Genomic DNA, 25,150 nt, shown 5'->3' with positions numbered 1-25,150 from the left:
GATGGATGGATGGATGGATGGATGGATGGATGGATGGATGGATGGATGAAAAATGGGTTTCTTCCTCTTAATGATGGTACTCATTCTGTCCCAGAGCATATGCACAGACTTACACTGAAAGAGGAGGGTGTGGAGGTGAAGAGCCATGGGAGGGGTTAGAAATTACTTTGAGAGCTCAAGTCATCGTGATCCTTGCCACTTTGGTGCCCCAGCAAGATGGCTCTGCCCAAATAAACATGCCAGTGTGGTGTGAGGAAGAAACAGATCATCTCTTGCAAAACTAATACACACGACAATGTTTCCACTCGCCTGTTTACACTGAAAGTGTCTAAGGGACATGAGGAGACAAAGTTTACTTCATCCCAGGTCCTTGGAACATAATCTTTAGCTAGGAGAAACTGTATTCCAATTTACTCATCAACAACTTAATTAACGAACGTCAGTAATAAATATTTTATGGAGCACCAGGAAACAAAATATTTGGTTTTATAGATGCTAAGTGAAAGTGGTCTCGTTATCAACACACCCAGAATAAAACAGTTGCAAGATAACTCTCAGGTAAACCTACAGTTCAGTATCCAGGAAAATATAACACACATCTGGTCCTAGTATTGATGGTATGAGTACATTAAGCATTAATAGCAACAGAAATCCCAATGACACCCAGAGCTGTGTACTAGAACCCTCTAGAGTACTTTTCCATCACTTATAGATGAATTGTTTTCCAAGAATATCTTGTGTAAGTAAGCATCTTGGAGCTCTGAATTCCATTTCTTATAAACAATATCATGCAATACGGTTATGTTGAATAATTTCATCGCTCTTACACTATGGATTAAATAGGCCTCTCTAGAATTGTTCTGAGTGAGCCTAACTACTATTGATTGTCAAATGTCAGTATTAACATGTTCCCTAGACTTCAATTTCCCTTCCCTTGGAACCCTCAGGCTCCAACAATGAAAATTAAGTCCTGCTCCAATCTACTCCCTGGTCTAGACTTTAGGAGTAAAGAAAGGCATTTCCCAGCTCAGGTAATTAATGGAGAAATATGGGGAGGTAGATTTTTAAAAGCCTGTGGATGCAAGACCTCCAGCAGGAGTGACTTCTGTGGCTATTCCAACTCTAAACAGAAGACCCCATAACCCCAGACCCTAGAAACCCAGAGTTGCAAGAGTTATTGCAATCAGTGCTATACATACATACACACACATATACACATGTACACACACACACACATAAGTGTGTGTATATGTGTATGTATATGTATGTATATGTGTGCATGTGTGTGTTAGAGACTACTTACATACCACATATGGCATATGGTTGGTATTTTCAATTTTGAAGTTGATTACTTTTCCTAGAAGAAAAGTTCAGAGAGGTTAAAAAAAATGGAATTTTGATTCTGACAACACTTATTAAATACCACTTCCTACGCTGCTAACTTAACAGTGTCTTTGTTTAGACATATACACTCCATGAAGGTCTAATCCCTCTCTCTCTCATCTTCCCTGGAGTGTCTTTCTCATAGCTGCTTTGGGCTAGGGGCAGGGGGAATTCCATATAAATAGTCGGAGATGAAAAGTGTCACTCAAAAATGTATTATATGTGGCTAGGGAGAGGGCTCAGTAGAAAAAGTATTGGTTGTGTAACCATAAGGAGCCAAGTTCAGATCCCCAGCACCCACAGAGAAGCCTGGCCTGGTGGTACAGACCTATAACCCAAACACTGGGGTAGGGTCAGGGATAAGCAGACCCCAGATGTTCAAAGGTCAAGCAGTCCAGACAATGAAAGAGCTCTAGGTTCAGAGACCCTGTCTCAAAAAATATAGTAGAAAGCCACAGAGGCAGACATCTGCCTTAACTAACACACATGTAAAAGTGCATGCACACGCATGCACACACACAAATACACACATACACACACACACACACACACACACTTCATCATATAGCTTTCCTCTGTGCTTATTTAGACCTTAGACAAGTATGGATTACCAGCAGCACAGTACTTCCTTCAACTAATAGACATGGATACAGGGCCTTCTTATGGCATTGCCACCAGAAAAACAGTCCCATCTTTGGCTATATATTTTCTTTTAAAAATACTTATTTTTATTTTATGAGTGTGTGTGAGCATGCACATATAGGAGCCCGAGGAGGTCAAAAGAAGGGTAACAGATCTGGAACTGTTACACATTTGAGCTGCCATATGCGTAATGGGAACCAAAGGAAGGTCATCTGCAAGAGCTGGAAGCCCACTTAACTGCTGAGTCCCCTTCAGATAGAGGGTTTTAAAAGAATAGTCTGTAGCTGGATACAATTCTCAGCACAAAAAAAAAAGGGGTCTCACTTAATTCTCATAACTTTCTCTAGGAAATGGCTATACTGTGTGTGGGCTCCATAATTTAAGAGAGTCCCAAGGAGCAGGGATATAGCTCAGTGGTAGAACACTTGTCTACCATGTAGAATGTTCTAGGTTTGATCATGAGCACCAGAAATTTGAAGAGGGGAGGGGAGAGAACAGTGGACGAGATGTAGTGAATCCAGAGTGAATGGAATATGCTCAGATCTCATGAGAGTTGAGAAAGCACATAAATTTTATTTTTGAAAGTACGGGGGGGGGGGGGGCTGAATCGCAGACCCCATAAGAAAAAGCTGAGGAAGCATATCATTTTTATTTCAATCTCTCCAGGGTTTTTCTAAAACAGAGCAACTACCATTGTTCTGTATGGTCCAAGATTGCAGGGCTTAGCCCCACGGATGAGAGGCAAAGAGAAATGTTTGCAACTCGACATAGATAAAAACTGTCCACAGTTAAACCTGACAACAGGGACATAGGCAAGCTTAAATACACACATGATCTCCCTTGACCACCGGAGAACGTCATCAGAGACCCTCCACAGAAGGTTCCTTAAATGATCTTAAACTAGGTGACTTCCAAAGACTCTCAAGACTCTGTTTCTAGGGCCTGACGAGGAGCGGCAGCAGTACAGCAGCCTTTAGTTGAGCCTGCCCTTTGGCACAGGGGCAGTGGGTATGGAGAGCACACCTTCCTGTAATCTCTGCTGTTCTCCATTAACTTCTCCCAGATGGGTCAGCACATTTTCCTCTGGTTTGGAAGAAGCCTAACCATAAACATAATCGTGTTCTCTCATGATAATTACCCCATAACTAGTAGTCTCTGTCCGAAACTGTCTTTTTCTCTTTAAAGAAATTCCTGGGGAGTGTTCTGGGAGAAGCAAGGGAGAAATGTTTTAACTGTTTAAAGAACAATGCTCAAGTGTCTTCCAGCTGGAGTTAAAAGTATTGTCTTTGAGGTTTGGGAGAGGGAAAACCCTACAACAGGGATGGACCCTTTTCCTTCACAGAACAAACATGGTTATCAGCAGGGTACTAGGTATATAAGACAGACCTAAAATCCTATGTATGCAAATTACTTATGACAAGGTCTAAATTCTATGTATGCAAAAGGTTAGCCAAACTTTGTGAGACATACCGTACAGTCTTTTTGTTCTATTCCCTGTATACCCTTACACAGATTTCTATTCCATGCTGTGTCCTTTCTGGAAGAAGGCAGATGCCATGAAACTGAAGAAGAGAGTGTCTTTGTGGATTCTAGCAGGAAAGATCAGGGAGGGATTCATATAAGTAATCAGGCTGTACTCATCTCCTATCAACATACCCTGTAAAAATACCTTTGGGACAGCCAGGCCCTTGACTTGAGCAGAGACTGGGCCTAGGGCTGAGGCTGGGACTAGGTCTGACCTATAACACAGCTGGAAAGATGTGAAAGGTATATCATTGCTCACATAACCTCTGCATCCAACAAGAACCCAAAAGTCATAGTCAAATTTACTTCCAGTCATAAGAAAACATCAATCAGATCATTCGGCCCAATTTCAAGTGGTTCTTTTTGGTAAGTCTATAACTAAGATCAGAGCGAGAGGACACTGGAGCTGACAAAGAACTTAAAGAGCAGGTCCTGCCTTTCCATAAGGTCAAGGATAGCAAAGGGTTTACCAAATCTATTCTTACATCCTCTGTGGTAATGAAGATGGGACAGGTAGGCCTACTTTCACTCTGTAAACAGTGACTAAGATATAACATGGGTAAAAACGACAGAGGGATATTTGTGTACATTCCATAGGCTTTTTCCTTTAGACTGTGCTCCTACTCCGCCCTACTTTGTTAGAGAACAGTGACTAGCTCCCACTTGCCTCACTGTGTCAAATTGAGACACCTACCAAAAAGAGGCCAGAAAAAAGCAAATATGTAGGTGAGCACAGACTAGTTATCCCTCTCCTTTCCCTGCATCCTGACCACTGGTCTCAGATCCTTTCTTTTCCATATGCTTATTTAACTTCAGGGCACATTTTTAAGAACTAGACATTAACACAGGAACCTTAGGCTGTAGTTCCGTTTTTCCATCCTTTGTCTCTTGCATGCCCCCATACCTACACACACTGCTTGAGTCTCTGAGGCCTCTAATAGGTCCTTAATGATACCGATTCATTGGTGTCAGAACTGTTCACTTATCTCTCCCACCCACTAAAGAATCATTTTATGCAGGGAGTCAACTCCACGGATGACTGTACTGTAGACACTACACTACACTAAAACAGACACATCTGATTTGAAGAAAATCTCCATATCATTCAGAGAATACCTTCCTTGATCTAGTATGAGAAGCTAGCCAAAGAAACGGATAATTTTAAGATCATAGGACCACTCCCTCATGGTCATCTTCTCTCATATATCATGACTTCAGTAGTACTACTATAACATATGGAAAAATCACAAGCTACTCCCTAAAACTTGTGATAATCAACAGGATGGACATTAACATATTGTCCTTTTTGGACACTTGATTATCAACACATAGCTATACAAGTCTCCATAAATCAGGGACCTGAATTCTTCTACACATCCAGGAAACCATTTTAGCTAGTTTCCCTGATGATTTTCCCAACCTGACCATTTCCTGGTCTTAAAGGTCTGTCCATAACAAATGAAAAGTTAACTTTCCTATTCCATGGCTTCTCCTCCTACTGATCACCTTTTCTTCAATGTCTCCATCTCTCTGTCTATACCTTTCCTAAGCAGGTATACGGCACATCAACCTGAACTCAAACTACCTTTGTATTTCCCCAGAAGCGAAGGAGGTCTGCTGCCATTTTGCATCGCAACTCTTGGCTCGCTTCTCTTTCACAAGCCCAAGTTATTCAGTTACCAAAACAGTCTTTCCCCCAACCCCCCACCTTGAGCCCAGACTTCATTAGTGTCCGCCTAAAACACAGTCGCTATGGATGACTTCTTGGCACAGAAAGCATTACTGGAGTTAGAGGCTGAGCAGAATAGATATAGCCCTGAAATTATTAGTCAATGCTCCCTTGTAGTACAACCAGAAGAATCAAGATATTCTCTAGGCCACAGAAAATAAAGAGGTTGAAAGCCCACCCTTGATTCAGTTCACAACAGACTAAAGCAAGCCACTGAATGCACCCGAGTCAGTTTCTCCATCAGCTTCTCTGTAACCTTCCCTGACTGTCTCACAGTGTGGCTGGGATGGGATGGCAGAGGAAGGGTTGAGAAGCGCACTGTGCGCAGTAGCACAGGATGCAAATGAAACAGTCATCTTCCTTACTATATAGCAGTTCTGGCGAAAAGAATGTCAGGGTTATGGCGATAGATTCACTACCAAATCATCATAGTGCCATTTAAAGACTGCCCACTTCAAATTTATTTTAGATCCAGGGATGCCCAGGCCCAGGAAAGGCAAGAGATATTCCCAGGATTCCAGAAGAATAACAAGGCAAGAGTTAGAATCCAGAGATCCAGAGAGCTGTTTGTTTTTCATTTACCAATTCAATTCAATTTCTAGTCCATCCTCACCAGTGAATACAGACTTTTTAAAAATAAGACTACCTGTGGGGAGGAAGCTATATTGTTCTGAAGCATAAAAAGAACCACACTAAGGTAGAAAAATGAGATATCCCAAATACTATCTTGTGAAGGAGGAAGAGGAGGAGGAAGAGGAAGAGAAGGAAGAGGAGGAGGAAGAGGAAGAAGAGGGGGAGGAGGAAGAGGAGGAGAGGGAGGAAGAAGAGGAGGGGGAGGAGAATGAGGAGGAAGAGGTGGTGGCTGTAAGCATTACACTAAAAAGATAAAATAAAATACTTTTATGTGATGTCCTGGCCAACCCACTTATACCTAGTTTTTACTCTTGCATATCCATGCATGCAATAATGAACCTTCATATAATAGGGGCCAAGTGTACATTCAGCAGAAAGGGAATCATTAAAAGGCACCCTGCCTCTCCACACACGAGGCACTTCCTTAGCAGTGTGGCCAAGAAAACCCTCATATATCCTCAAATAATCCCCCAGCCAGACCACAAATTGCTGGCTGCCCCATACTTAGTAACACCCCCTGCCATGCTCCTATGGGCTCACAAAATAATTCAGGACCACAGCAACAAGCACTCTGAGAGGTGCCTGGCAGGTTGGGTCAGCCTGGACAAAGCTGAAGAAATGACCTCTCCAGGGTCTAGGCAGACTGGAAATTCTGTGAGCGGCCTGGGAAGGAAAATTAACAGGGGTGCTGCCAGACGACTGAGGGCTGCATATTCTATTGTGACCTTGGTAGAAAGAGAGGGGAAGAGTTTGATTAGAAGAAATTCTTCAAGGCTAAGGTTCCCCTCTCCAAAGGGGCTGTTTAATAGGGTGGTGTTGTTGTTGTTATTGTTGTTTGTTTAAAAAGTGGTTTGCTCCAGAGACTACCAAAAGAAAGGTGTAAAAGGGCAGGATGTGAGGGCAGATCACAAAACCATCTATCTCAATCTGGTTACACTGGTTGATGATCGCCTGGTTTGGGGGAGGTTAAAGATCCTCTCGAGATCCCTGCCAATCATCTCCAAATGTTGCCTCAATACACCTCAGACAGTCAGAGCTGACTGGTTCACACACGAGCAACACTTCGCCCCAACACCTTAAAGACACCTACACAACTTAGCTAGCAAGCCATTCCAATGCATGGAGAAAGTAACAGAGATTGTGATGCGGTGGGGGGTGGGGGTGGGGGTGGGGGGAATAACTTTCAGAGCCCAGCTGCTATGTTAACACGGGAAACAAAAAGAATCCTTATAGCTACATTTGTTACTTTAAAAAGCTAGATCTTTCCACCCGCCACCAGAATCTCTATCTACAATCTCAACTGTCTTCCCTATGCATTGGAAAGGCTCTGAGTTTGTAAGCAGAAACAAGAAAAGTGGGTTAAAGTTCATGAAGTCCCTCCACCTGGCAATCTTGTGCTCCAAGGTGAGTCGTCTTACAAGTCACTCTTCCCAGGAACAGCTCCAATTATCCCCCCATCCTCCACCCTCACTCCCACTGGAGACGCCTGGGTTTGGAGGTTCCAGAACTCTTGGGAGTGCTTCTCTTCCCTGGCCTCTAGCTGCAACTTGGTTCCAGCTGATCACAGGCTCTTAAATCAAAGCAACCCTAGTGGCCGCTTCGGCACAGCTGTGCTCCATGGCACAAAAGTTCCCTCCACACTTCGCAGCGTGCAAGAAATCTCGCTGGCGCGGGGCAAGACTCGGGAGGGAGGGGAAAGGCCGAGGGGGAACCGGCAGCAAAAACTCTCCAGCTCTGAACCGAGTGTGTGCGTCCGGCTGTGGGAAGAGAAGCTGCGGCAAGCCAGCAATGTCTCATCACCAGACCCCTGCCCAGCAACCTGCCTCGGGCGGGACAGCCCGAGGGAGAGCCGGGAGAGCCAGCCCCGAGCGCCCCCGCACCCCCCCGCCCGTGCCCTCAGCCCCTCACTGTCCTGCCCGGCTCAGGGGCCTCCAAGGCAAGGAGAACCCCCAGCAGCCGCCATTTCCTGCAGCCCACACGGAGGTGAGTGGCCTCCTCGCCGTGGGGGGAGCGAGGCTGCCCCGGTGCCCCGTGAGTGTGACTGCACGCAAAGCTCCGGCGGGGGGCCGGGCGCCTCGGGTCCCATCCTCCAGCCACACACTTAGCTGCACTCTGCTCCGGCGGCAGGACCCCCCTCCGTGTGGCTGTAGCCCCTCGGACTCTGGCCGGCCAAAGTCCCAAAGTGGGGCTGAGGCCCGCACCCCGCGCACTCTGCGCACCCGCTAGCCCATTCAAAGTTGGACGCCGTGAGGAGCGAGCCACCGCTCCTTACCTTCGACACCGTGAGCGGCTCGCAGTGCTCCAAGCCCCCCTTCAGGGTGAAGCCCCAGGGCGCCCCCCCTTGCAGCTGCACCGGGACGTACTGGAAGGACCCCGGCCGGCTCTCCATCCTCGGCTCGGCTGGGCAGGCGCCGCCGGGCTCCTTTTCCGCGGGGGCTACGGAGCCTCCGCCCCCAGCAGCTCAGCCACCATCGTCCTCCAGCGCCGCGCCGCGCCGCCCCGCTCCGCCTACTCTCCCGGCTGGAGAAGCTCAGGCAGCTAGTGAGCTCTAGGAGGAAATGACACGGAGCTGGAGAGAGGGGGAGAGGGAGGGGGAAGGAGAAGGGGGAAAAAAAAGAAAAGAAGGAAAGAGAGGCGGAGGGATGGTGCTTAATGGACAAGAAAACGGAGCAATGGGGAGGGGCAGGCACTGGGACCTCGCCTATAGGATCGCTGAGGAGTGGGAGCCAGGCGAGGCCTCACATCAATTGTTACATTGTTTCATTCAAGTAGGCCCCCTCTTTGGTCCTCCTCTTTACTGAGGAGCTACCCGCCCCTCCTGCAGCCCGAGCGAACCGAGGTGAAAGTCGGTGTGCATGGGCCCTCGTGGCCGAGTGCACTTTTCTGATTCCAGACTTCATGTCTCTCTGACTGCCTTTCTCTTCTGAGGGTGCTGAGACCCAGGTCCTAGGGTGTTGGGGGAGGGGTGGTTACAAGGCTGCTAACCTGTAGACCTTGCCTACAGGGGTGGAAAGTGAAATACACCCAGGACCAGCAAACACAGCGGGGGTTGTGCATGTAGGCTGCTTCAGGTACACACTAGTTGTGTGGAGTCATGATGGAAAATTGCCTAGGAGCATAGTTTAAATAAAGAAGCACTGGGATGTCCCCTGCCCAGACTCAGTCACAAGCTAGCTCCCTACTGGTATCTATGGGAGGACTGTTGGTTGTATGTGTTCCGGTCATCTGGGAGTCCTGACATTGCTTTGCACTTGCTGCCTGGAGATGGCCAACCCAGGGATCTACAAAGTTAGAACTAACCGAAAACAAAGAACATCCTTTGATAAGCTGGCTGATTAATAATGTGCCTTTTGGATGAATCTGCTTATACACGGGGTCTGAAACCTACCTGATCATCTTTCTTGGTTGAGCCAATTTCTCTGGCTTTTAGAATAGGCCTAACAGCTACAGAAACCGTCTTTAAGAGATAAGTATGTTACTTCATGTGATGCTGAGTTCTTAGCCTTGACCTAAGCAGTTTATCTCCCCTCTCAGGAGGTGTTTTCTCTGCAGCCACAAGTAGGAAGTGACTTTTTAAAGTGCTTCACACTAGCAGGGAAAGTGTTGACAAGCCAAGGCTGAATCAACAGGACATTCTTACTTTTGTCTTGCTTTTGAGTGTCCTTTCCCATGCCTATGTGCTGTCTTCCTCCCGACAGCAAACACTCTCTGGTCCTTTCCTTCCATGGAAAGCTTTCCACAGTTCAGGTGTCCACGCTCTGCTTCCACGTCCTCACTGTGTCTTAAGCATCCTGCTGCCTGTCCTATGCCCCAGCCTGCCAAGGAAATTTCTCATCATGGTCATTTGGATGTTTATAATCTGCCGTATGTCCTTGGAGATGATCCCTACATAAGAAGCCATAATTGAGCATTTACACAAACCTAAGGAAAACCATGATCATGTTACTAGAAATCAGAAAATGTCATCTCAATTTGCTGATTCCTATGTTGAATTTATTTTTGGCACTAAGGATAGAACCTAGGGCCTTGTTCATGACAAGCACATCTTGAGATATATCCCCTCACCCACCCTTTTGGGATTAATGTTTTTTATACTAGAGACTAAAACAACTTGATGCATGTGCACATGTGTTTGTGTGTGTGTGTGTGCGCGCGCGCTCGCGTGAGCGCACGCGCACGGTCAAGTACAGTGCTGAGTAGTGAAACAGTGCCTCTTACAAATGCTAGACACTCTTATCACTGAATTATATCCCCAGCCCCAACTTGTTGGTTTTTAAGTTGTGTGAAATGTATTTGCTTTATCTCACTTTGAAACTGAGCAACAGTTCTGATTGTAACTTAGTGCAACTTGGCAGTAAGCATGCTAAAATCTGTAAAGTTCAGTTTGCAGGATATATGATCACTACCCTAAGACTATCAGAATTTTGGTGTCTAAGACCCGAAGGTATTTGTAAGCAGGAGACATACTACTGAGCCCCGGCCTTGTCACTAATTAGAGAGGTGGCCTTGAACAAATCACTGAGCTAAGCCTTTGCTGTCTTATTTTCTTCATCTGTAAACTTTTGCTAACAAGCTCTGACTTTCCCGCCTCTGAGACCTATTGAGAGCCTAAGATGAAATAATACATATGAAAACACTTTGGAAAAGAAAAAAGTAAAACTTCTCTTGACCTTAATATGAAACAAGGCGCTGAGCTAGCCTTGAACCAAACTATTTGCCATCTAAGCCATAATCCACAGGGCTATTGGGTTCTTCATCTTTCCCTTTTCAACATTAAAGGAGAAGATGAATTACTTCATTCTTTGCATAAATAACACAGAAATAGTAGACATCTTTTACATATAATGGAGATATCATCTTTCAGCTCTCCTGAAAAAAAAATTGCTACTTCCTTTTTACCCTTTAAAAAAAAAAAGAGTCTCATTGTACAGAGGAGGGCTGGACTTGAACTCACAGTTCTCCAGTACTGGAAAAACAAGTATGTACCACCATGTCTGACAAGAGAAAACTAAATTCTAAGCTGGTTATACCATGAGTTAGCAATGTGGTATTAACCAAGTCAGCTTTCTTTTCTGTAAAATTGTGAGGGTTGAGCTACTTGATTTCTTGGATTTCTCTGTAATTTACAAACATGCCTACATATACACATGCATGTACGAGCCTTGGTGATGGAAATGAATCAAATGAGAATCTAGCAATAGCGAACAGTCATCATGTATTCTAGTACAGACACTGGAAGCATAACACAGATGATGAATTCACTCAATGTTAAATTGCATGTGGAAAAAAAGTGGAAACTCTAATATGTGGGGAGACACAGAAAACTATATATATCGACAGAGGAGTGATGACTGGTAATGACACATTTGCCTTGTAATTAAAGTGACTTGGAATAGATAATCTCACCCAGGAAAATCAAAAGAAGAAGAAAAGGAGGATTTATGTGGAATCCTATATTATGCTAATAATTAAAAATATTATGCTAGGGCTCGAAGACATGGCTCAGAGCCAAGAGTGCGGGCCACTGTTGCAGGAGATCCAAGTTTGGTTCCCAGCACCTATCTCTGGCAGCTCCTAACTACCTGTAATTCTACCTCCAGGGAGATCTTTTAAAATCGAGAAGAATAACAAATGGGACAGTTAGAAGAGACCAGGCTAGGTGTTTCTATCTCCTTTTACCTGCACAAACCTGTACAGGATCAAGCCTGACAGCATTCCAGCATGGAGGGTTCCACTGGATAAAGTCAAAGGGGCGGGGCTGGGGTGGGGGTGGGAATGGGGGAGGAAGACAGCCAATGAGGTTAGAGAAGCTCCCTAGACTAATGTTCTTAATCATCTGTATATTGTAATTTTCTCTTTCGCAGGGGAAGAGGTAATCAGTGGCCTTCATTTTGCTCTCATAGTGTTTCCATTGGGCAGGACTTTTGATGAACACAATTTGCATTTTCTCTCCCCTTTCATGCAATATTTATACATGCACATAACTGAATAGAACCATTAAGAAACTAATAATGACCTTTCTATTTCTTATTTTTCCAAATACATTTTAATAGCTATAAATTGATATTTTTCTCTTTTTCCTCTGTCTATCAATTTGTTCTTAAGTTGGGAGTAGAAGGAAAAGAATTTTATATTTACTAGTACCCCCCAAAATATATCTACTCAACCCTCATCTATATATTCTGGGTGTCTGTCTTCTACATGAGGATTCCATATTGTCTTCGGAGCTTCTGTATGCATCTGTTTCTGAATGCACCTCAAATTACTTGTCTATGTAACGGGGATTACAAATACTCCAGCATCCATGTGGTTTTAAAGGAATTGAACTAGCCATGTGTATTGAAATGTCCCTTGAACTTAGATGCAAGGATAATTTTAAGAATTAAAATAATTGAGAAACAATAAGCCAGAATAATTATTATTTGATAGATGAAATCCGAGATAGAGTAGGTTTGCTGCCTTTTTAATTATCTCCCCAATGCTATGGCAAAATTTCTAGTGTTTGTGGCCACACTTGTTTATGTCTCTTATTTCTTAGGCAAAAGGGGACATGGATGACTTTTTTTTTTTAACCAAAACAAATCTTATCAAAAATAAAACCAAAAGGTGTTTTGTAAATTGGTTTTTAGTTCTGGAACTAGAACCCAGGGCCTCATGCATGCTAATGGAGTATTCTACCACTACACTAAACCCCCAGCCCAAAAGATGTTCATCCTTAGTTTCACTAGTAAGATCTATTGCTCTTTTATTGTACTTGGATTCTAGGGCCTTTTTGATCTGTCTTCATTTACCTTAGCCTGACTCTCCTGGCTGTTACTCATGGAGAGAGATCTAGGGCGATGATGATTGTCAGTGGAAAGAAAAGAAAATAGTCTGACGTTGTAGATAGTATTCATATACAGGTCACGAAAACAGCAAGCTCCTCCTTTTCAATTATTTATTGCTAAGAATGTAAGGCAGTTGGGAGTGGGGAAGCTTAGCAAAGGACAACTCTAAGTAGACTATCCTACTAAAGAGTGTTTATCTAATTCCTAGAGAATTTTGCCTAGGGCTAGAGAAAGATTTATGGCTGAGATTTGTTACTTCTTAATTAAACTAATTTTGTATACTAATTTAACACTAGTATACACAATGCTATAGCCTAGACACCATTTTAGTCAAATAAATCCTTGTTAGACTCTAACTGCTAAAGAAATATGGCCTTTATGTTTCTTTGGATAATGTTGTAAAGAGTACTTCCATTGCTTAAGTGTGACTGTTAGATCAGGCCATTCTTTTATACATTGGAAAAAATGCAAACTCCGAAGAGCCATTACTTGACATTGAGTTTGAAAGTATAGATTCTGAATCTCTTCCTCTTAAGCTGATCATTCTGTTTCCTCCCCCCCTTCCTCCTTCCCTCTCCCTCTCCCCCCACCCTCTCTCATATTGATTTGCATGTGTTCTAAGCATACTAGTATCATCTCAATTTGAATTTGGGGAATTCAGGCACTTGGTCCTGGTTCAGCTGAGCTCTGATGAAGGTTCACCTTTGCTCTAGAGCAGCTTCAGCCAGTGCCTGACTCCTTCCTCATACCAAGGATGTCAAAATTACATGAACTGTTCAGATCTGGTACGTAGGCTGTAAGGCAAGCTCTTCTTGGTACTCAGTTCATGGGCCACCTTTTACTTGATACTGTGTGCTCACCAATCTGTTCCATTCCTCAAATGCTGTTTTCAGGGAGTCATTATTTATCCATTCATAAAATAAAACCTGTTAACCTTTTTCTGTTGATTCCTCCAGATATGGAAAGAAAAAAAAATCACATGTGCCAAAACGTCAGCACTTTTCTTTTTAAAACATTTCCATCATTTTGCCTTCCTATAGGGGTCCAGAAGGTAGAACAACTCGTCGAGCATGTAAACAAAATTAAGCCCCTAGTGTGTTTTTGGTGAAGCTCTGGAAAAGTACATAGCTGACAGCTGAAAGAAATATATATGAGGCCTGACAGATTGCTTAGTGGGTAGAGCATTTGCTGCTACAGTGCTCCTACATACACACACACACACACACACACACACACACACACACACCACGTACACACAGATGTACGTGTGTGTGTGTATGTGTGTGTGTGTGCATGTATCTAGAGAGTGGTTATACAAATTAGACTTAAGTTGCTTGCAAGTGACAGAAATATATCACAAACACATTTAGGTCAAAAGAAGCGTTTTTTTTAATATATATACTAATAGTAAAGTACAGGGCTACCTTCATCATAGCTAAATCCAGGTGCCTCAGTGATATCATTAGAAATCAGTTTTTCATCTCTTGGCTCTGACATCTTCTGGTGATTCAGTTCTCAGGCAGGTTCTCTCTTAACTTGATTGCCAAAATCCTGAGAAGCACGCACTTTAGATTCATATCTTACCACTTAGCAACCTCAGTGGAAACATAGACCTATTTTCTCAAATAGTCCCAGTGAAATGTCCAAAAATGGGTTATCACTGAAACCAAATGCAATGGTCAGAGAGACAGAACCCTTTGACCACAACTAGGTAATATACTCATCGAGATGGAACAGACTGTTTTGCCAGAAAAAGGCATGCTGGGAAGCAAAAGTGCTATCTATATATTTGCACTTTTATCATCTCTCACATTCCAAACCCTGCCAATCACCCTGCTCAGACTACACCATTTGGGGTGTGTGTGTGTGTGTAATATTTCCTCCACAGCACTGTTAGATCTTATGCCTCTTTATCTTTGTATTGCTAGAGATAGTATAGTGATGTGGCCTCCAGAAATTGTTCTCAATCAATAAAGGATGAATCAATGACTCGGTTGTGCATTTTTAGCACATGATTAAATTATATGGAGCCACACTGAAGGCCAAGCCCAGGAAAATAGTTTAATTTGATATTTAGACAAATTAATAACAAGACGTCAATTTACTTGGTTAAATGTATAATTGTTAACTGGGCTTCATGGTAAATAGACATAGTGAACAGTTCATCCAACATTCCAACAATTATGTAATAAATACTTTCTATGTGTCAGGGCTATGCTGGATACCAGCATTAGCCTCCAGCTATTAATTACACCATTCCTATTAATGGTGTATTATTGTGTGTGTGGGCCTTAGGGCTCTGGAGTAAAACCCCAGCACCTTGCAGTCACTAGATTGATGCCTATCAGCTTATTACTTAACCATTGTACTTAAACACTCCTCTTCTAACAAATGGGAATAGTACCTAGCTTAGAGGAGGTTGTAAGAATTAAGTACACGGATGGATATGAAACACTAAGAATAATGCCTGGAATACTAAGTGATTCATAAATGTTAATGCTTGTGATTATTAAATACTAGCATCTTCCTGCCTAAATGTCCCAATTATACTTGACCTAAAACAAGGAACTTAAATTTTCTGGCCTTTGAGAAGACAAAAAGAGGCAAAAAGGAGAGGTAAGGATGTTTACCACAGCTCTGGAAACTCATAATTTGACATAGAACATAGGATATTGGCTTGCTTACTGGCAAATGATCATGCCCTACAGCCTGGGTATAGCTCTGTGATGTAACTTTGTAAAGGCCCTCATTTCATCTCGAGCACTGCCAATGAACTGGTGATCAAGAATTATGAATACAGAAATACAAGAAGTGCTCCTCCCACAGCCAAGAGCTGGTAAGGGATAATTTTCTTAAATCTTACCATTGCCACTACTCAAGGCTCGGCATGAGAAACAGAACAAGCAAATACTTTGTGTGGCTCTACAGGGTGTGGTAACAGCATATGCTAGTCTGAAGAGGGCCATTTGAGGCCGTGGAGAGAGGTGATATTCAGAGGCCAGCAGACTGGTACTGGGATCCAAGCTTTCCTCTTCCGTACTTAGTGTAGGGCAGTCACTGCTCAAAGCACACTGAGTCTATTGCTTCCTTGAGCCCTTGAGGCAACCTTAAAGGTAAGGGTTTCCTATCATTTTCTCCTGCAGGTGGGACAGATTGCAGGGTAGAGAGGTGAAAATCCTTGCCAAAGGTCACAGAACTATTAACTAGGAAACCAGATTTCCCTCCCAGGCTCAAGAACCCGTGCTAATGATCACGTCTCCCTCCACTGCTCCAAATCTAATCCTTCAACCTCAGCTCCAATCTGTGGCAGACCACCCGTTGCACCCTCCTTCTCCCTTGGCCTGGTCTCCAGGGACCACACAGATCTTCCTCTCCAAACTTCCTCCCCTCTCATTTCTTTAGCCCAGCCCCCAGTAATCTAGGAGGAAACCAGAGTGCTCTGGCTAGGGAAGCAGGTGGGCTAACTGCAGATCTTCACCTCTCCCCTAGTTCTTGCAAACGCAATCCCCCAATCTTCCCTCCATCTCAGCAGAACACCTGGTGCAGCTTGCCTGCCCTCTCTGATCCTATCTCTAGAGGATCACACAGACCTTCTCCAATCTCCTCCCCCACTCATCCTGTTAGTCTAGTCCCCAACTCCAGCAGGCCTTCTCTGGAAACTCTCCAGCCAAGCCTGCCAGAGAAACAGGTAGGAAAGCTTCAGATCCTCCTTCTCCATCTTCTCCATATCCAATCCCCTAGTACCATCCCCAGCTCCTTGTTTTCCTCTTTCATGTCCTCCTAGCTACTCCCCATTCCTAAATGGTAGCTCCTAATGCCTTGGAACAAATTTTATGAGGAAACTGCAGTGGTCACATTCTACTAAGAACCAGAGAGAACACCAGAAACCAAGGTACAAAACACCCACCCAACTAAGACAGTCCAGATATCAACACCTAGAATTATAACCTTCCCAATCCTGGATGCCTAAACACCAGCATAAACATACAATAATGGCCAGGACAACCATCTCCACTAGAATCCAGCAATCCCTGAGTATTGTAACACAGCTAAAGCACAAGACAAAGACTCTAACATAATATTTACAAATATGATTGAGGTCCTTAAGCAAGAAATTAGTAAATCCACAAAAGAAATCTATGGAAACACAAAGAGTGGAAGAAAATTAATAAAACTGTTCAAGGCTGGCAAGTGAATATAGAATCAATAAGAAAACTCAAACTGAGAAAAATCTAGAAACTAAAAATTTAAGGAGTCCAACAGGAACTTCTGAAGCAAACCTCACCAACAGAATACAAAAGAGGGAAGAGGTAATCTCAGGCATTAAAGACATGATAGAAGAAATGGGATCTGAGACCTCTGGAATAGCAGTCAGTGCTCTTAACCACTTTAACCACTGAGCCATCTCCCCAGCCACCACAGGAAGTATTTTTAATAAAATCATAGAAGAAAATGTACCTAACCCAAAGGAGGTTTGCTATCAAGGTTTAAGAAGCATATAGAATACCAAATAAATTGAGCCAGAAAATAAAGTCCCCTCAGCACATAATAACTAAAACAATAAACATACAGAAGAAGGAAAGAATATTAAAAGCTGTAAAAAAAAAAGATCGAGTGATCGAGTAACATATAAAGGCAGACATATTAGAATTACAATTGGTTTCTCCTTTTTTATATAGCTGAAAGAAAAGCACTTTGTGTTTTTTGTCTTGATAATTTTTTATTAATCATTCCATTCATTTACATCTCAAATAATATCCCCCTTCCTGGTTACCCCTTCACAAACCCCCCCATCCCACATCTGCCCTCTCCTCCTTCCCCTTTGCCTTTATGAGGGTAATCCCCCACCTACCCACACTCTTCCGCCCCACTGTTCCAACGTCCCCCTTCGCTGGGGTATCAAACCTCCACAAGACCAAAGGCATCCCCTCCCATTGGTGTCAGACAAGGCCATCCTCTGCTACATTGTATCTGGAGCGATGGATCCCTCCCTGTACACTCCTTGATTGATGGTCTATTCCCTGGGAGCACTGGGTGGTCTGGCTAGCTGATGTTCTTCCTATGGGGTTCCAATACCCCTCTGCTCCTCCAGTATTTCCACCAGCTCACCCACCTGGGTCCCTAAGCTCAGTCTGGTGGTTGGCTCCAACCATCCACATCTGGGTTGGTCAGTTGCTGGCCAAACCTCCCAAGGAACGGCAACACCAGGTTCCTGTCAGCAAGTGCCTCTTGGCAATGGCAACAGTGTCTGGTTTGTTGTCTGCAGACATGATGGATCCCCAGGTGGGGCAGTCCTCAATGGCCCTTCCTTCAGTCTCTGCTCTATTTTGCGGTCCCTGTTCTTCCTTTGGACAGGAACATTTCTAGGTTAAAAACTTTGAGATGGGTGGGTGGCCCCATCCTTCAACCGGGGGCCATGCCTAGCTACTGGAGGAGGTCTCAGCAGATTCTATCTCCCCTTCGCTGTGCATTTCAGCTAAAGTCATTCCCAGTGGGTCCTGGGAGCCTCTCGTTTCCCTGGCCTCTGCAACCCTCCAATGGCTATCCCCAGTTCCTGATCCCCCACTGCTACATATTTTCATTCGATTTCCTGACCCTCTGTGTCAGCTATGCCCTGCATAGCTGACTCAGTTCCTTGGATTGGTGGAGGGCTGAGGGCGAGAGAAAGAAAGACAAGAAGTCATCTGGTAAAGCCCAAATGCTATATTTTCAACTGCGTAGCTCCCTTTTATACTCCCCACAAAACAGGAACAGGAACAAAACAGAAACAAAAACAGGAACAAAACAGGAACAAGGAGATACACTTGGCAGCCTATCACTAAGTTTGGATTTCTCCTCAAGCAGTCTTTTGGGGGAAATGCATAGAGACAGGGGAGCAGGCATAACAGTGCAGGTGCAGAGGATGGTGACTCACACCTTTGTACCTCTCTCCTGTCCCCTCCAGTACCTGATACTACCCCCCTTATTTCCTCCCCCCATCTCTCCTTCCCAGGTCCCCCCTCCACCTCCCTCAATCATCCTGTTCCCTCCTCAATTCAGGACTGAAGCATTCACACCCTGGTCTTCCTTCCTCCTAAACTTCATATGGTCTATGGGTTGTATCGTGGACATTGTGAGTTTTTGGGCTAATATCCACTTATCAGTGAGTATATACCATGTGTGTTCTTTTGTGTCTGTGTTACCTCACTCAGGATGATATTTTCTAGTTCCATCCATTTGCCTAAGAATTTCATGAAGTCATTGTTTTTAATAGCTGAGTAGTACTCCATTGTGTAAATGTACCACATTTTCTGTTGAGGGACATCTCAGTTGTTTCCAGTTTCTGGCTATTATAAATAAGGCCGCTATGAACATAGTGGAGCATGTGTCCTTGTTATATGTTGGAGCATCTTTTGGGTATACGCCCAGGAGTGGTATAGCTGGGTCTTCAGGTAGTACTATGCCCAATTTTCCAAAGAACTGCCAGATTGATTTCCAAAGTGTTTTTACCAGCTTGCAGTCCTACCAGCAATAGAGGAGTGTTCCTCTTTCTCCACATTCTTACCAGCATCTGTTATCACTGTGTTGTTTTGGGTCAAGAAATAAATCAAAGACTTCTTAAAATTAAAATGAATGCACAACATATCCAAACTTATGGGACACAATGAAGGTAGTTTTTTTTTATTTGATATTTTATTTATTTACATTTCAGATGTTATCCCCTTTACCCATCCCCCCATTAACCCCCTATCCCATCCCTCCTCCTCCTTTTTTTGCTTTTATGCCACTTAAATTACATGCAAGTATTAAAGTCAGTTCTAGGTTGAAGAACTAGCAATACAATAGATGCAAATAGGCAAGGAATAAACAAGACAATAAACCCAGATAGTCAAAGAACAAGCAAGACAATAAACAGAGTTCTGTGATCACTCCTGTGACCACTATTTCTAAGGGCTTATCAGGATTTCCAAAATATCTGAGCCTACTTCTCTGTCCTAGCCCAAAGTCATTTTTCATGCCTGAAGCCTACTTCTTTGTTCTAGCTTAAGATTTAGTTTCCTGCCTGAAATTACTTCTTTGTTCTAGTCTAGGATCTAGGTTCCTGCCTGAAATTACTTCTTTGTTCTAGCCTAATGTCATATTCCTGCCTGCAGTCCATTTCCTTGTCCTTGGCCAATGTCAGATTCCTTCCAAGCAGCCCATTTCCTTGTCCTTGGCCAATGTCAGATTCCTGCCAGGCAGCCCCAAAATCTCTCCACATCTTCCCTTTTTTATTGCATAAACCAGACTGAGCCTGTCTTAGGTGGTTCTGACAAGAATGCCTTCCTTACTCATTGTGAAATATGCATTATTAAAAGCAATGCACTTCTGTCTTAGGTGGGTAAGGCTCTGTGCAGAATCTTACCTGTCCTTGGCTTGCCAGCCTGTTAATTTAATAACTCTGTCTTGGGGTCCATTTTCAGTTTTAAGTCATGTACTTTGGTTGCCAACATGTTGATGTTGCTAGAGACAAGCTTTAACATGATGGGCAGGAATAAAGGTATTCCCAGGACAAAAAGAGCTAGTATGATCACACCATTCTTGAGCTTTGACCAAAATGGAAATACTGACCTCAAGACATGGATAACTTTATCAGCATTATCTGCTGCATCAAACCTCAGCAGAGCAGCATTCTTTAAATTCATAAGCTCACTATGCAAAGTTAAAACATCCATAGAGGTATTAGAATTATGCCAAATACCCTACAAGTGTCTTTAAAGTTTTTTCTAATTATAATGACTATCACTGTAAATTTTAGAAGTAACATAACTCCAATGGTATTTGGCATGACACTCAAGATGGCTCCTAACTCTTAAATCCTGAACCTCCTTCCAATAATTTGAATAGGATATAGAGCATCAGTCCGTTGTTCCAAACACCTATATAAATCCTCTTGTATACTCAACACATTAGTAACATTTTTTTTGCTAAATGATTAACAAAAGTAGCTGTCTTAACTTCTTGTGTCAAAGCTATTACAGAAGCAGTGGTCCTAGCAATTAATGAAATTAAAGCTGTTATACCAGCAATAATCAAACCCATTACCCTCTTGCTTCTGCTTAAAGCTTAACTCACTTCTTCCCTCACTTGTAAGCTTTTTTTCAGAAAATCAAGGTTTTCTAATACTTAGGGCAGTAAGACAAAAGCTGGTTGATAGACCCCCCATAACAGACATACCAGGTTTCAACACACTATCACAATTAGAAAGTATAGAGTCAACACAACTTACAATAAATACTGTAGAAGAGACAAAAGTAATCTTAACTTGACAATTAAAAGAGTCTTAACACATGTGCTAACACCTGTTTGAAATCCAGATCCTGCCCCAACTTTATCTCTTGCTATCATAACTTCATAGTGAACTGTAGCTAACTTCCAAATATGTCTCTGAAAATGTCCAGATCCAGCCTTCAAAATGAAGACTGTTATTTCCAATATTGGATTGATTTTTAGACCAGTATGTGAGGAGCGGGTGCGGTGGCCAGTCCAAAATGGCGCCTGACTTCCTCATACACCCTTGGAAAGCCCCATCTGCAGTTAGCACTGTGCAGACTCGCTGCTACGTAAGATCAGACCATCTAACGAGCGCTGCACCAAGCCAATTGAGTACGCATTCCACATTCATGGCAGAATCTGAGTGGTGCAGGCAGGAGATTTAAGGGCGGATGGAGAGAGGCTCGGGGGCCGTATAAATGGCTTCGAGAAGAACTCCGTGTGTCGCCTTTCATTCCGCGGGTCGGAGTGGGTAGCGACACCAGTACATAATTGAGTCCGAATAACTGGTCACCTTTAAGAAAAATACAAGAGTCATTATAACTTTTCTTTTTGATTCTCTGTCCCACAGGGTCTAAAAACTTGAGGCAAGGCAGCTTGTCCCATCTGGGATATAGGCAAGCAAGAGATGGGTCAGGAACATATGTTCAATACAGCCTCCCAGTCACCATTGTCAGGGCACTCAGCAAGCTCACAGGTCAGCATCATTCTTTGTCTCAACATCAGCATGTCTCACCTGTCATTCTGGCAGCCACCATGCTCCTCCAGCATCCTGCAGAAAAAACACAAACATGCACTCTTCCCCATATTAGATACCTGGTCGGGATCATGCCATACGTCAGTAAGTGGATCCTTCCTTTTCACCTAGGCATAGGTATGCCTAGTTGGAGGGTGCCATAGACACTCATCAGAAAGTTCCTTGGCATCCAATTTTTTTAAAAAAAATTTAAAATAAAAAGACCATGATTTATATAAATTTGTGGTGTACATGGATATACCTCTCCCTTTTTTATTTTATGAAGATATTAAAGTTTCATGGACCCCTTCTACAATACCTTGCCCTTGAGGATTATAAGGAATCCCTGTAATAAATTGTTGACAAAAAGTCTCAACTGCTTGACTATCATTCCATTATCTGTTTTTTATTGGATATTTTATTTATTTACCTTTCAAATGTTATCCCCTTTCCCCATTCCCCTCAAAACTCCTATCCCATCCCCCTTCTCCTACTTCTATGAGGGTCTGCCCCCACTCATCCACCCTGCTCTTGAATTCTCCAACACTAGGGCATCCAGCCTTCCAGGGACCAAGGCCCTCCTCTCCCACTGATGCCAGACAAGGCCATCCTCAACTACCTATACAGGTGGAGCACGGGTCCCTCCCTTTGTGCTCCCAGGCTGGAGGTTTAGACCCTAGGAGCTCTGGTTGGTTGTTATTGTCAGTCTCCCCATGGGGCTGCCAGCCCCTTCAGCTTCTTCAGTCTTCTTTCTAACTCCTCCATTGGGGACCCTGTGATCAGTTCAATGGATAGCTGTGAGCATCTGTCTCTGTTTATGTCAGGCTCTGGCAGACCTCTAAGGAGACAGCTATATCAGGCTCCTGTCAGCATGCAATTCCTGACATCTACAATAGCTTCTGCATTTGGTGACTGCACACGGCGTGAATCCCCAGGTGGGGCAATTTCCAGACAGCCCCTCCTCCAGTCACACTTTGTCTCCATACTAGCTCCCATGAGTATTTTGTTACTACTTCTAAGAAGGGCCAAAGCACCCACACTTTAGTCTTCCTTCTTCATGAACTTCATGTGGTCTGTGAGCTGTATCTTAGGTAGTGTGAGCTTTTAGGCTAATATCCACTTATCAGTGAGTGCATACCACGTGTTCTTTTGTGATTGGGTTACCTCACTCAGGATGATATTTTCTAGTTCCATCCATTTGCCTAAGAATTTCATGAAGTCATTGTTTTTAATAGCTGAGTAGTACTCCATTATGTAAATGTACCACATTTTCTGTATCCATTCCTCTGTTGAAGGACATCTGGGTTCTTTCCAGCTTCTGACTATTATAAATAAGGCTGCTATGAACATAGTGGAGCATGTGTCCCTGTTGTATGTTGAAACATCTTTTGGGTATATGCCCAGGAGTGGTATAGCTGGGTCCTCAGGTAATACTATGTTCAACTTTCTGAGGAAACACTAAACTGCTTTCCATAGTGTTTGCCCCAGCTTTCAATCCCACCAACAATGGAGAAGTGTTCCTCTTTCTCCACATCCTTGCCAGCATCTGCTATCACCTGAGTTTTTGATCTTAGCCATTCTGACTGGTGTGAGGTGGAATCTCAGGGTTGTTTTGATTTGCATTTCCCTGATGACTAAGGATGTTGGACATTTCTTTAGGTGCCTTTTGACCAGTTGAGTTCCCTCGGTTGAGAATTCTTTGTTTAGCTCTATACCCCATTTTTAAATCAGGTTACTTGATTGTCTAATTTCTTCAGTTCTTTGAATATATTGGATATTAGCCCTCTATCAGATATAGGATTGGTAAAGATCTTTTCTCAATCTGTTGGTTGCCGCTTTGTCCTATTGAAGGTAGTTTTAAGAAGAAAATTCATATACCTAAGTGCCTACATGAAAAAAAAATTGGAGAGATCTCATACTAGCAACATAACAGCACACCTGAAAGTTCTAGAACAAAAAGAAGAAATCCCATAAGGAGTCCAGGACCAAAAAAGAAGAAAAAAATCAAACTTGGGGCTGAAATCAATAAAAAACAAATAAACAAACAAAAAACAATACAAATAATAATTGAAACAAAGTTTGTTCTATGAGAAAATCAGTAAGTTTGACAAACACTTATGCAAATTAACTAAAAGGTAGAGATAGAATATCCAAATTAACAACATTAGAAATGAAAAGAGGGACATAACAACAGATACTGAGGAAATCTAGAGAATCATAAGGACATACTTTAAAACATGTACTCCACCAAATTGGAAAATCTAAAAGATAGATAATTTTTTCCATACATACCATTTAAAAATGTTGAGGGTAAATCAAGACCAGATAAGCACTTTAAACAGATCTGTAGCCCCTAGTCAAATAGAAACAGTAATTAAAAGACTCCCAACCAAAAAAGGCCATGGCCAGATGGCCTTGGGCCAGAATGAAGAGCCAATATTCTTCAAATTATGCCACAAAATAAAAAAGAGAAGGAATATTGTGTAATTCAATTTATGAAGTCACGTTTTCCCTAATATCTAAACCACATCGAGACCTAACAAAGAAAGAGAATTACAGACCAATTTACCTTAAGAACATAGATACAAACATTTTCAATAAAACACTTGCATGCTGAATACAAGAACACATAAAAAAGATCATCCACCATGATCAAGTAGGACTCATCTGAGAGACACAGGGAAGGATCAACATATGTAAATCAATCTGTGTAATCCACCATAGAAACAGACAAAAACTGTATGATTGTCTCACTAGATACAGAAAAGGCCTTTGACAAGATCCAACACACCTTTATGATAAAACTCTTGGAGAGCTTAGGGATATAAGAGACCTATATGAACATAATAAAGGCAATTTATAGCAAGTCACTAGCCAACATCAACTTAAATGGAAAGAAACTCAAAGCAGTTCCACTATAATTAGGAATAAGACAAGGTTGTCTATTTTCTCCATACCTATTCAATATAGTACTTCAAGTCTTAGCTAGAGCAATAAGACAACTGAAGGAGATCAAGGGGATACAAATTGGAAAGAGAGAAATCAAAATACCTTTATTTGCAGATGATATGATAATTATAGACAATTGGTCCAAACATTTCTATCAGTAAACTCCTTATGTTGATAAACACTGTCAGTAAAGTAGCTGTATCACCATCCCAAAACTCAAATTGTACTACAGAGCTACAGTAATAAAACAACATGATATTGGTACAATAAACAGACCCCCCTCTATACGGAGAATCAAATGGAAGACACAGACATTATTCTATACACCGATAGATATCTGATTATATTTATAAAGAAGCCAGAAATACAAACTCAAAAAAGACAGTATCTTCAAAAACAATGGTGCTGGTTTAACCGGATGGCTACCTGTAGAAA

The 25,150-nt window shown here is 42.8% G+C and overlaps 1 protein-coding gene across 1 annotated transcript in view; it reads right to left on the bottom strand.

Annotated features, from left to right (window-relative positions):
* Positions 1 to 8,300, bottom strand: part of Shroom4 (shroom family member 4) — a 199,826-nt gene extending 191,526 nt beyond the window's left edge. The window contains exon 1 of the mRNA XM_028770835.1: positions 8,184 to 8,300. Coding sequence (XP_028626668.1) covers positions 8,184 to 8,300 — 117 coding nt within the window. The remainder of the gene's footprint in view (positions 1 to 8,183) is intronic.
* Between the last annotated feature and the right edge of the window lie 16,850 nt (positions 8,301 to 25,150).

Source organism: Grammomys surdaster, unplaced genomic scaffold (assembly GCF_004785775.1).
Source record: "Grammomys surdaster isolate TR1022 unplaced genomic scaffold, NIH_TR_1.0 204, whole genome shotgun sequence".
Classification (NCBI taxonomy): Eukaryota; Metazoa; Chordata; class Mammalia; order Rodentia; family Muridae; genus Grammomys; species Grammomys surdaster.
The sequence above is the reverse complement of the archived record's forward strand: the minus strand, read 5'-3'. Positions and strand labels throughout refer to the sequence as shown.